We start from the raw sequence: 13,849 nt of genomic DNA, 5'->3' as shown, positions 1-13,849 counted from the left end.
AAAAGGTGTGCTGTCTTGTGGGTTTTTTTTGGTGTGGGTATAACCACAGTCATTGCTTGGTGTAGTCACTGGGGCTGTTGAATTTGCCATACCTGAGCTGGCCTGCTGACTCTGGTGGGATCTGTAGGAATGGAGTTTGTGAAGGAGGAGAGTAAGGACCTTTGAACTGGTTTGACTGAAAAAAACCTGCTATTTACATTTCCTCCCTCATTTTAATTCTTAAAAAGTCTTCTGTGGCATGGTGTGGGGCTGTTGGGCCGAGGCAGTGCTGGTGCCAGTGGACCACCCCAGAAGCTGACTTCATTTATGGAGCAATCTGCTCCTTTTGAAATAGCAAAGCTTTGGGGGAAGGAAATAAGATACAAATTGGAATGCAGCAATCAGAAAAAAATTACTGAGTACTAAAAATAAATCATCTGTTTTGGCATTCTACAAAATGGCTATTAGTTCAGAGATTAAAACAAGCCTAATCATGTCTGAACAGCATTAACGGATTGTATGCCATAGCCTGGCTTAGCCATTGCCTCAGGTTGTTTATGGCAAATTAGCCAAAGTCTGCAATCAGTGCCTGTCATTGACCTAAAGTATATTTGACACCAAAGAAAGGATTAGATGGTAAATGCACCAAATGGGATACTAAAAAATGGACATATAAGGGATCGGCTATCACAATTAGAAAGCTTCCAGTTCAGAGTCTAAAACCAAAAGCCTCAGACATACCTAGCTGTTAATCCAGTGTTTCCTCAGTGTCACAGCAAAGCTGTGAACAAGACCTGGAGCTGTTCTAACTCACAGCTGTGTTTATGTCAGCCCTGCAAACTGCAGTGGTGTGTGCTGATGATTCACCAGGCCCTGGGTCCCACACAGCAGCGTGGCAGGTACTAAAGGTTAAACACGTTGGCCTGTGGAATTATTTGGATCTGTATGAGCTGCAGTAGACTGAGGCTTCTGATACAAATAAGAGAGAATGATGACATATTTTAAGCAGTGTATCTTCTAGTCTTAATCTCCTTTGGAATAGTTGAGAGGAGAGGGAATACTGAAGAAAAACTTGTGACTGTTGCAAGTGGTGGAGAAGAAAAGCAAGAAACATCCTCTGAGTAAAGACTGTGCTTTTTAGAAACCCTAACTTGTGGCTGCTTGGTTAAAATGCAGAAGATGCCCGGGTTTTGAGTGAAACCTACTTATTGCTGCCTGAAAGCTAGAGATTACTTTATATCCTGTGTGCTTCTAGTTAGTAATTAATTGCAAGTAAAAAATTATTTTGAAGCTTTTGGTTAGTTATTTGAGACTCTGTAATATATGAGTAGCAGAATTATTATCTTAAAATGAAAGAAAAGTACTCAACTGTGAAATTGGTTCACAGTCATATCCAGTATCTTGGTATGGCAGTAATTTCTGGGACTTGGAAAGCTTTTGATATGTGTCTCCAAATAGCTGCAAATAGTCTCATGCATAAGAAACTTGAGGTTTTTGTGGGAGTTATTTACTCTAAATTTCAGATGATTGTCCTTGATGGTGACAGCCTTTCTTTAAATAGTTCATTAGTCTCCTCTGCTTATTTCTCCCTTTTCCTGCTCGTAGATATTATTAAAGGGCATATATTGTTCAAATACCTTTTGCTTCATTTGAGAGCAGACCTGCCTGTTCAGAGATGATGGAAAAAAGCAATTTACTTCTTCCCATAGCCCCCAAAATTGCATGGGAAAGAAGTGGAAATGTGTAGATTTCCTTAAAAACCCCATTGAACAACCTCCTCTGTTTGCACTTCTCTATTGCTGCAATTTCTATGACTCCTCGTATCCTGAGTGCTGGAGACTGATACTTCTTTGCCCTGTACAAGTTTAGTCTGATTAAGTTTGGGAATTATATTCTTCTCTTCTAAATTTCTGCACCATTTCTTGAGGGAACAGAAGGAACAGTAGGATGGTTTTAGTTGTCACAGTGCCAGTGTGTGTTGCAGTGGTTTCTTGGGTGAAGTCAGGAATGCACTGGCACCAAAGAGGTGATGGAAGCTCTTTGATTAGATGAGGTAATTGGGTGCATTTTATAGCTCCATAGTGTGGAGATCATGGCATCTACAACATGTTGGTCTGGCTGGACTGGCACTGTTCTGTTTGTCATGAATGAGTTGCTTTGGTTTAACTCAAATACATTTCTAATTTTTTTTAATGTAAAATTAAGCATTAGTATAAGCTGAAGGAAGAATTTTTCCACGTAACCTACTGAGGGTGTTCTCAGGGTTTTGTTTGTTACTGTGTTTGAAATTACAAGGGTGCAAATGAGCATGCTTAAGTTCCATGCCTTGACAAATTCCTGTCTTTAGTTGGAGTGTACCTTTCCCTAAACACTGAGTTAAAGTGCATCAGCACAGTAAAACATAAAATGCCTTGGTTTGAGCTAAACATTTGAGCAGTTGTGAGATCTGTGGATTGGAGAGCACCAGCACCTGATTTACACAGTTGGATTACTGCTGCTCAATACATTTGCTGCACCCCATCTTCCATTAAGTCAGTCCAGTGTGTAGATACATTTTTTTTTTTTTACTGTCCCAATATGTTTTAATTCAGTGTTTCCTTATGGAGAGAGGAAGAAATCTAGGTTTAACTTCAGGTAGATGTAGTGAAGTAATGACTGGGTCTAGCTCACAAGCTGATGGAGAGTTCAGCAGTTCATTCTGCACTTTTTCATGTGAGGATACCCTGAATTTTGAGTGGCTGCAGTGTGTCTTAAAATGGGTTGAATGTAGTGAGTTTTGGACTATTTTCCCCATTCCTAAAATGAATCACGTTTTGTGAAAGAAGGGCACCTGGGGTCAGTGGACTGACCATGGGACAGCCCTTGCTGTCAGGAAAGCCAGGAGCACTGCTGGGCTTCCTCAGGAGCAGTGCTGCCATCAGATCAAGAGCCTCCCTCTCTACTCAGAGCTGGTGACACGACCCTTGGAGTGCTGTGCCCAGTTCTGGCTCCTCAGCAGGGAGACACATGGACATGCTGCTGTGAGCTGGTCAGAGGGCCACAGATCATCAAGGACACCTTACCAGTGTGTGTTTTCAAAGAATAAATCAGAATAAAATACAATGTAGGAAAACTGTAGTGGAGAAGACTGGTTCTCAAGGGTTTTGTTTGCTTTGTACACGTGTTTCAATACAATGTGATTAGTTGTAATGATTACCTGCTGTGGCATATCTTTGGGTTTGATGGAATGATTTTGTTGAGGACATCCAGGTCTCAAAATTCAGTACTTGAAACAAAGAAAAAAAAAGTAATTAAAAATAAAAAGTAATTTGCAGCTTAATGCTATGCGAGGTAGACATTCTTTTCTTCTGTAAACAGTTGGGGATATTTAATTTCATAGTGGAGTTTTTGTAGCTTTAAAGGTGGGATGGGGGAAGTAAGTTTTAAATGTGCAGGAATCTAAACTTCATAGCAATTTCCTGTAAACTCCTGTTTTGTGCCACGGGCTTGTGTAAGTTCAAGAGCATTGTTGAAATTGGAGAAGTTTGTACTGATTTATATCATCTGTACAACTGGCCTCTTTTGTGTAAGCAGGTTATGTAAGGTTTGGCAACTGTACTGCATTTTGGGAGATGGAAAAAGTGTTTGGGCAACGTTGGCTGCTTTTTATTATGTCTGTGATACCTTCCAGCTCAGATGGCTGATTGGCTGCTCTTGGAGGGCACAGCCCTGATTTCTAATCTTTGTGAAAATGGTGACAAGAGACATGAAGCACTGAGAAATAAGAAATGACCTGCAGCTTTAAGACTGAGGGGAAATATGGTCTTCATCCTGGTTTTGCTCCTGCACCTGGAATTTTAAAATGAGTTAAGCAGGGGAAAGAAAACAAACCAGTCAACCAAACAAAAAAACTCACCCAAAAACAAAGCCAACAAAAACCCCCACTGGGGTGCAGTTTGCCAACTTCAAAATCTGTTTGTTTTTGCAAGGTGGTTTTCAGTCCCATTCTTCTGATAGGAGGGAAACACCATTTAAGCCCTGATTCAATGTGGTAATTGAATCCCAAAACCCAGGGACTTCTTGGCTGCAGTTGAATTGCATTTAATTAAGTTCTGACTAGAAAGCTTGGTTGTGAAGCTTGCAGCTTACATATAGATCTACATATTTGTAATATATGTTACATATTTGTAATGTATATAACACATTACATATATGTGCTTACATACAGAGCAGTAACTGAGTTTTATGCACTCTCTTGGGTCTGGTGCTTCTGGCTCCTGGACTGGATGGACTTTTGGTGGCTGTGTGTTCAGAAGAAAGTGTACATTTACACTATGGCTTTGATGGAGCTTTGGCTCTTGCTCTGCTTTGTTCCAGCTCATTTCTTTGGTGTAGCAAAGTGGTGTAGCAGATCAGTTTAGGAACAGAATTGGTGCAAGTGCTGTGAGATTATTATTTGATGTTAGTCTCTTTTTCGCCCTGCCTCTCCTTCCTTTCTGCCTTGGAAGTCTGGAGTTACGGTTTAATTCCAGTGATGGGGGGAGACACTTAAGCATCTCTGAAGAACTAAATAAAGTAACCCACAAGTTCGTCCAATGTCTGCTTTTTGTGTAAAGCTTCTGTAGTGCTGTTTCGGTACTTTTTTTTTCGTAAAGGGTATTGATTTGCAATAGCTGCTTAGCGGTGAATTTTGCTCACAAGGGCTTTTTTTTCTCTCTCATTAGCTCTTTGGGAATTCATGTTTTCATTTTCTTTGACAGCCTCAGTGCTGTTAGACTTTTGTTGACCTGTTGCCATGCAGGGAGGTTATAAAACTTCTCAGATGCCAGTCCTAAAATGTGATCGATCTAATGTGTACAAAGATACTGGTTTTGATATTTTTAGTTTCTTACAATTGTTATTGTGTGCCCTGGCCCAGGGGTATTTAAAACTCTGGAATTTACATTTAAAAACACCACCACCACCATCAAGAAATCAACCAAACAAAAAAAACTACCCAAATGCTTGCCTTAGGATCTTCATTGTTATTCAGTGTGCATCTTTTCAGCTGGCTTCAAACACTGGCAGGCATAATAGCACAGGTAGTGCCAGACTGAGATTCTTTGCTTAGTCTACTTTTATTTTTCTAAAATGTTATCAGGGCTAAGTACTGTGTTTCTCTTTTAAATGGTGAAATGAAAACGATGGGGATTGTTAATATGCTGGACACCTGGAAAATAGGTTCTATTTGAAAAACAAAAAACCCAGTCCTGAACCATCATTTGTCCCAGAAACATTGGTGATGTCTTGACTGTTTGAAAGTGCTTGTTTTATATTGAGGTCAATAAGAGATATGGACTCTTGAGTGTTCTTTAAAAAATAAATTCAGGAAAGCCTTTTTTCCCCCTCTACCAAAATAATATGTCAGTTATCACTCCAGGCTCCTGAATGAAGGTTAATTTAAATGAGGATGAATCAAAATCAGTTCCTGCATATAAACTGTTAAAGCATGCAGATTGATTTCTTTCTCTGAGAAGCCACTTGGAGCTTTTTGCCATATTCTTCTCCTGCCCATAAAACCCAACCAAAAGTGTCTGCTTTTGTGTAAGAATTGATCCTGGAGACTGGAGGCATTTGAAGGCCTAATCATGACTTCAGGACATTACTAAAATCTTTAATTTCTCCTCTGTTTTTCCTGTAGTGCTCTTTCTCTGAACCAGCTAGTGCAAGCAGATTTCAGGACTTTTGACTTTTGACAGGAGACTAATATTTTTAATGAGATCCATGGGTTATTTCAAGGATAGTTAGCCTTTGTCTTTTTCTTCATCACAAATCATACCCAGGAGGCTTTCCCCCTGCCCCAAAAACTTCTCTTATTACTGTTCCAGTTAAGTTTGCAGTGCTGTTTTATCTAAGCTTGTAGGATTTATAACTTGTATAATGAAACTTCTGTCTTCAGGTGACTCTGTGTTCCAGCCAGAACACTGTATTTTTACCTTAGCTTGAACTAGCTTTGTCACTCAAAACAGAGAAGGGCAAAAAAGGGGAAAACTTGACACTTTGTGCATTCTTGAAGATCCCTCACAGGCATGCAGTTAAAACATGACATTTTATGGCCTGTTGGAGTCTCATGTCCAGTGCTCTGTTGTGCCTTGTGCTGCAAAAAAAAAAAAAGTCAAAAGAGCCAAGGTGTTAGGCTAGAGAAAAGTGGAAGAGGAGGGATGGAAAGGACTGCCCTAGCTAATTGTAGACTCAAAGGTGCCTTGCCATGGGGGAGTTGATGAGAAATGCCTTTCTCTGGGCAAGTTTCACAGAAGGCTTCAGCTGTCTGGTTGCTGCTGTTCTTTGCTTCTTCTCTTTAAGCACCACTGCTGCAGAAACATTGGGAAGACTGATTATTTGCTAAGGAAACTGAAAGGTTTTGAGTTTTCTTGGTTTTTTCCTTGTAGAATACTAATGTCAACACCAGGGGTGGCACCAGGGAAGAAGTGCTTCATTTGGCAGTGGTATGGTTTTAAATGGGCTCACTTAGACCAGAGAAGATCAGTCCTGCTGTAGGAGTAGCTTGTTACATTGATTTCAAAACTCCCAATTCAGGGTCTTGACGTGCTGAGAGCTCCCTAAAGCAGAGCAATTTTCCTAGAATTCTTGGCAATTCAGCACCTGCTGCCTGATGAAAGGATGGAAACCTCTTTGAAAAGGATGCAAAAATTGTATTTGCCATTCCATGGCTTGGTGTGTGCTCCTGTGATGGACCATGGGATTCTGAGGAGCATGCAGAGGGAAGAAAACCTTTACCTCTTTAGGTGTTTGATTAGTGCAGAGACTCAGTGTACTCTGAAAAGTTCACTGAGCAGATCAGCTTTATGGTACGTGAGGGATTGCAGAGACAGCCTGCTGTCAGGACGAGGTGGTGGCAGGGTGTGTTGCTTTAGAAAAGTCCACCTGAGAGAGAGGTGCTTTGAAGGAAGGCTGCCTGCATTCTGATTGTTCTCCACGTTGTCTAAGTGCATCTTCATCCTGCTGACCTTTCCTTTGTGGTGCAGTTGTTTTGCTAATACCACATAGTGTTAAACCTTTGAGTAACACTGAGCTTGGTGCCTGGTAATGAGCTGAAATGTAGAGATGCAATTTTCCTGTGCCAAGTTTGTGTGTGAATTTGAAAGTATTACTTTTGTACAGTGGTGTCTGTGAGGCCAAGGGTAAACACACATCACCTGTGAAATTAAACAACACTGTTTTGTGGGAAGAGGCTCTTCAGCTGGAGCTCCTTTAATATCATAGAAAAGCCATGAGGGCCCTTTGGTTTACAGATTTATTTTTTTCCTTCATCTGGATGCTTTGAGAGTGCAGGCTAAAATTTTAATGGAAGGCCTGAGGAGAGGAATTTTGTTCCATGATAGTTTAGGCAATCTATTTTCATTCTTTTAACCTGCTTTAAGGGTTTAACAGGACTTAGCTAGTTTTGTCTCCTTTGTTTTTTTTCTTTTAGGTAACTTCCATGGGATTTTTCATTTTGGTCTAAGCTCCTTTTTAGTCTGCACTTACACATTTCAATAACCACATGATATGGCCCAAAGTCACTTATAATAGCCACATTTTTCTTCATTCAACAGTCTATCTTTTGTCTGTCTTTATTCCTGTAGAGTTGGATGCTGGTGGTGTAAGCTAGTGCAGATGAGCTGGATCAGACAACAGATTTGACCTGACCAAAAATGGGTATTTGGCCATATCAGTTTCATAGTGTGATTCAGCAGCTGGGTGTGCAGACAGGTTTCTTATGTCTGCTTTTCTCTGTCTTTAGTTGTTTGTCAATAGCTGCTTCCCCACACAGTCTGAGTTGCCACAAATTACAGCCTGACTTGTTGAGGGAAACCAAAATGAGTGGCAATTTACATTCATAGGTTGTCCTCTGAACTGGGGCAGCTCTCAGCTACTGCTGCTGCTTTTTCAGGAGCTGTCAGTCTATCCTGGATGCTGGAGCTGAGGAAGCTTTGGGAAGGCATCTGGGGACGTGATTGTGCCTCAGCCACTCTAATGTGAGCTATCTCAGAAACCTGCAGACTCACCTGCATGGAAGTCTTTTATTTCAACTAGAAACCTGGTTTGACCTCACACTCGGGTTTATGTGTATTGTGATACAAGTGAGCAATTTCTGTCTGTCTCCATCTGCATGGTTATCTGTATTCCCCTCTTTAGTGGGGTAAACTGCTTGTGATTATATGTGCTGCTGTGTAGGTGCTGTGGCTGCCCTGGAACTGGAGAGCTGCCTTAACTGGGTGGAGGATGCACATGGGGATCAGGGTGTTTTAAGGTTAAGTGTGCTGTGAGGGACATTTGGTGGTGGTAACTGTAGAGCTGCCTGTTCCTCCTTGGCTGAAGTGATGGCCCAACTACAGCTAAAGCAGCTCCAGAGCCTCGGCAGTTTGCAGGGGGATCTTGCCCTGTGAAGGGGAGGAACATGACAGCAGAGGAACATGACAGCAATTACAAATGTAGTCCCTACATCATCCCTGAAGTGTGGACAGGATTCTCTCTCATAAAATAAATCCTAAAGGTTTTTTTTTGTATAAGTGTGTTTTCACAATTCATATTCATTGACTTCCTTCGTGGCTCCTGCTGTGATTGCCCAGCGAGTGCTGCCTTCTCAGGGGAGCTAAGGCTCTGAGATAAGCCAGGCTGTGAAACATCTGGCTAAGCATTGTGCAGGACTGAATCGATGTCTCCTTACCATGCTTCTCTGGAGCTCCAGTGTTAGGAGGACTCAGCTCAGATGCAGCTCAGTGTTCTTGCCCAGCTGGTGCCCGTCTGCTGCTCCTGTTGATCTAACACTGTGCAGGGAACCTGGGGAAGGTGGTGGGTCTGTGCACAGATCCCTGGTTATGTTTGAGAGCTTCCTCAGGACATCACACAGACCCATGGCCCAAAAGGCTGTCCTGGCACTGGGAGAGCAGTGTGTTTCTCTGAGCGCCCTGGGGCAGCTGGGCTGGGAGCTGCCTGTGCTGTGTTGGCATGTGGAATTGCAGGCTGGATGTGTGGTGCTGGGTAATGTTTACCAGCTGTGAGCTGGCTGTCCTCTTCTCACCAGACCATTTCTCTTGTAGCTGGACAATCTCAGCTTTTCATGCAGATGTTGTGTGATTTGCCACACTTTGATCTGATCCTTTCCAATTGGTACGTGCTGTTAATCTATTGTGAGTCTATTCAGGCTACTTACATTGCCCATAGGTGGAGTGACAGGGAAATTGGGACATGAATGGGAATGGGGAAAAAAAAAATTAATGTCTTTCTAAGTCTTCACAGATTTGTGATTTATTTTTTGACAGAAACAAATTTCAGTTCACTTTATTTTATTCTTTTTTTCCTCTATGGATTTGCAAAAGGAGGTTAAGCTGTGGTCATTACCTGCTGGGATAGGTAATTAGTTCCTTCAGAATGTGATATAGGATATTAACTTGTAACTGACCACACAGGGATGATACTCAGTTGTAAATGCTTATAACAATCAGTTACTGCTCAGCATTGGAAGACAATGGTAAATATACAGAGGCAAAACTTGTGAGATAGTTTAATTAAATGAAGGACTTGCTTTGTCCCCTGTGGTTTGATTTGCTTTAATAAGTGTGTAAAAGTTTTGGGAGTAAACGCTGGTGTCTGTACCCTGCTGTACGTGTGTGCCATTAGAGGCTTTGCAAAGAGCTGCTCTCCCAGCGTGTCTCGTGGCCTCATGTGTGTGTGTCTCTTTCAGATACATGTACTGGACTGACTGGGGTGAAACCCCCCGGATAGAACGGGCAGGAATGGACAGCAGCATGCGGAAGATAATTGTTGATTCTGACATTTACTGGCCAAATGGACTCACGATAGATCTCGATGAGCAGAAACTTTACTGGGCTGATGCAAAACTGAGTTTCATTCACAGGGCAAATCTGGATGGTTCCTTTAGGTAAGTGTCCTTTGGTCTATAATAAGGTGTAAGTTATTTCTCACTTTCTGTGTTCATTTTGAAATGAAACTTTTTTTCCCAGTAGTCTAGAATAATGCAAATACTTTATTGGTTTTTTTTAAATGCAGTTCTTAATAGGCTTGCAAAAAATAACCTCACATAATATAAAACTGGTTTTAAGTGTAAGACTATTTGTATCAGTATTTCACTATAAACTGTTCACAGCCTTCTTGTACAGCAGGATTCTTCTTTTTTAGGCTCTTACTTGTCTTGAAAATAGTTGGAGATGCTTATTCTTGGCCCTAGACAATATAACATTTAACTTGTGACTGCGATTTTACAGTATTGTTAATGTGGGGTTTTTTTTACCAGCAAGAAATACACATTGAGACACTCTTGGCCATGGCCCCATCCAGAGATGTCCTTTATGTTATGCCTATTAAGTAACTAATTTTGGGTTGTTTCAAACAACAAACAGGAAGCAGATTTTCCTAAAGCTTGCTGGAAAGCAGAGTGTGGAAGTTTTTTGGTGGCTGCTGTCCAAGTGTGCTGTTATGTTTTGGCTTCTGTAGACCTGTAGAAGTGACACTTCAGGCAGGGCAGACTTAGGCGTTTGAGGTGGCATCTTCAGTTCTGTGCAGTGCTCAATGGGCAGGTTGTGTTGGTCCTGAAGGGTGAGTGTCACATGCAGTAAAATGTCCTGCCAAAGTAATCTCTGCATTGTTGTCTGGCTTTGGTCTTCAGGTAGTTTTAAATGACATTTTCATTTTCATGATTTCATAACATTTTAAATGCCTGTGTCAATAAAATTGTTTTGCCTTGGTGAAAAGTTGGAGGAGTTGTATTCTACGCATTTCTGTGTAATAGAATAATATGCCTTCCCTCCCCTCAAAAAAAATTTTCCATGGTGTTTTTCTTTTTTCTTTTTTTTTTACTGAGTTGTATTCTATGCCTAATTTTCACAGTCATAAAAGAGCAATAGCAATATTGACATCCTTTATAAAACACTCTCAAGTTCCTTTGAGAGCACTGTGTAAGAGCTGGATAATGGTGGCATTGTAGTAAGTGACAAGTATTGACTGACAGTCCAGAGTAGAGATGAGGGAAAAGGCCTTTGTGGCAGGCAGTGGTAGCTCCAAGTCTGGCTGCAGGTTCATAGACAGAAAGAAAGATTTTCATATGATTCAGCATGAATTTGTTTGTCTGATTTGGGGATGAGTGGCAGAGTTCAAGGTTTCCAGGCTGTTTCTGGGGTTTTCATGCACATACAAATTGTACAGACTTTACTTGCATGTGTGTGTGAATGTTGAAGTAGTAATTGGCAAGTAAAATTTATTCTGCTCATTTTAAGGTAGAGAAAAGCCACCTGAAAGGGAGCAAGACTTTGAATACACTAATTCCAGCAAACTATCCAAATTACTTTGTGATAAATCAATGCCTCACCTCCCAAACAGATTTCTGTTGGACCATAAATCAAATAGTGTTTGAGGAAAAAAAATGTATTTTGCATTAAGAAAAGATTGACTCACTCTTGCATATTTTACTGAGCTGCTAGAGCATGTAAATGCACACTTGAGGTCAGAATACCCCTGCACAGGGTGCATTTTGGAAGTTCCTGATGTCTGACTACATGTGAACTTTTAGGTATTGTCCAACATAGTAATTCTGGAAGTGTTATGGATGTTAATAAAATGCCATAAAGATTGATCTTAATCATAACTCCTTTTAAAAGAAATTTTTATTTATTCCCTTTTCCATTCCACTCAACAATGTTGAAACAGATGTCTGTGAATTTGGGACTCCTCGATTCTGGTGTTAAGGAATACTTCAGTAAGGGCTCAGACTAGATGGTAACTTTTGAAGTTGTTTCTGTTCCTTAAACATGGAGCAAGTTTCACTCATCCATGAAAATAAAGAAATCTCTGATGTTCCCATCCCAGAATCCATTCAGGATTACCTCAAACTCTAAATAAAAAGGAAATTTGCATTCTGTGTGGTGGATTAATGTTACTGCAGCAATCTGCCTCTTAGCAAGCTGCAATTTGCACCCACATTTTCTGGAACTGTTTCAAGGGATGTAATTACAGGAGAAAGGGAGACTTGATATCTAAGAATGATGGAAATAGGGGCAATACGTAGTGGAAAGCAGCTGTTGCAATATTAGGATACAGCCACTGCTGTTATTAGTTAAGAGGAAAGAGCAATGTTGAGAGTGGAAAGAGAAAGTGAAATTATGTGTTTATTCTGTTGTGTTTTGTGGTAAGAAGTAGTGGTAATTAGACAGAATTTTTAGAACAGAGTTTCAATTTTATCTCTAGAAGAGAAAGATTTTTAATAATTTTGTTTTCTCATGTATATGCTGGTACTTTTGTGCATGTGTCAGTCTGTTTTAAACTTTTCCATGTCTGAATATATACAAAGAATTTTGGGAGTGTTTTTTTATTCCCTTCTACTCTGGAAAATGCAGATAATTACCTATGCTGCTTAAAATGAAACAGAGTCCTTTCCCTGACAATTGTTAGCTGGGCTTTTTTCCCTTAAACATCTTCAGTGGAAAACAAATTGAATGCATATTTAAAGAGGTATAAGAAAATTAAGTTCCTCATTTTCCTTCAGGATGACACTGAGACTTCAGCTTTCTCCAAGTCATATGATGAAAATTTTGAATAATGCTTTGCTGTGTCACAGCACTGGTTTGAAAGGTGTCTGCATATCTTTGTGTATGCATAAAATGCATGGGTTTTGTGAAAACTGAGTACCTAGTGTTTTGACTGAGGAATTGTCCAGTGTCTTTTCTCTGACATAAATAAATATCTTCAAAACTACTGAACCGAATTATATACATTTATTGCAACAGGTATGAATTTTGGGATCCTGTGAAAACTTATTAGAAATGTCATGCGTTTTGTGGCTTCCAGTTCATCTAATTCTCGGAGGTGTGGCTGTATGTCATTGAAAAAACATCTCAAATGTTTCTGATTTGTATTAGTTATAAACATTTAGTTTTAGAAAAGTATAACTGACCTTTGCTCTACATTAAAAATTAATCTGAAAAATACTTATTTCTGCTGCAAAGTTAAGGGGGGAGTCATTTAATGAGACTCATAGGACATTTCTGCCTTTTTCTGCTAGGAGAAAATACTGAGTGCAGCTGAAGTTCTGGGCAGAGATGTCATATACTGCTGTAATCAGAGGAGCACTCTTTGGACCTAAGTTTCCTTGAGAAGTCACTTGTGTTTTGGGTATTTGCACAGCTCCTGAAGTTAAGGAACTTAGTGTGTCAGTGTAGAGCCTGAATCAGATACTTTGATGCTCTGAAACCCAGTATATTTGTGTCCTTGTTGCTGTGAAGGGGTAAAACCTTATTTTCCATTTTTCAGTCTGCTGGTCACTTTTATCACCAGGTGAATCTCTTGGTCCCGTGAATTTGTTGAAATACAGCAGTTCCTACATGAGTTTCTACAGAGCCAAATTTTTTCATGTGCGCTTGGTAACAAGTGGAAGCAATCCATTTTTTAATCCTTACTCTTTCTCCCACAAAGGCAAAAGGTTGTTGAAGGTAGCCTCACTCACCCCTTTGCCCTGACGCTGTCTGGGGACACGCTGTACTGGACGGACTGGCAGACGCGCTCCATCCACGCCTGCAACAAAAGGACGGGAGAGAAGAGGAGGGAGATCCTGTCTGCCCTCTACTCGCCCATGGACATCCAGGTCCTGAGCCCCGACCGGCAGCCCTACTGTACGTCCTGCTTCCCCTCAAACCCTGCTTGCCTGGTGCCTCCCTCTCAGGGAAAACGTCAGGGCACTGTGGAGTTTCAGAGTTCTGCACGCTTGTCGAAGGGTTGGTTGCCTGAATCCTGGGCCTTGCTTTGAGTATTCCAGCCTGAATGGGTGTGAACTCACTGTCCCACTTGGTAGCAAAATCCAGTGCAGTACTTCAGTGACTTCTTTTGGTTTGGAATATTT

At 40.8% G+C, this 13,849-nt stretch overlaps 1 protein-coding gene across 1 annotated transcript in view; it reads left to right on the top strand.

The window, feature by feature from the left end:
* The window catches only part of LRP5 (LDL receptor related protein 5), a 134,178-nt gene that overhangs the window by 35,852 nt on the left and 84,477 nt on the right, over nucleotides 1–13,849 (top strand). The window contains exons 3-4 of the mRNA XM_064425073.1: nucleotides 9,686–9,883; nucleotides 13,426–13,622. Of these exons, the coding sequence (XP_064281143.1) occupies nucleotides 9,686–9,883; nucleotides 13,426–13,622 (395 nt within the window). The remainder of the gene's footprint in view (nucleotides 1–9,685; nucleotides 9,884–13,425; nucleotides 13,623–13,849) is intronic.

This window comes from Passer domesticus, chromosome 6, assembly GCF_036417665.1.
Source record: "Passer domesticus isolate bPasDom1 chromosome 6, bPasDom1.hap1, whole genome shotgun sequence".
NCBI lineage: Eukaryota > Metazoa > Chordata > Aves > Passeriformes > Passeridae > Passer > Passer domesticus.
The sequence above is the reverse complement of the archived record's forward strand: the minus strand, read 5'-3'. Positions and strand labels throughout refer to the sequence as shown.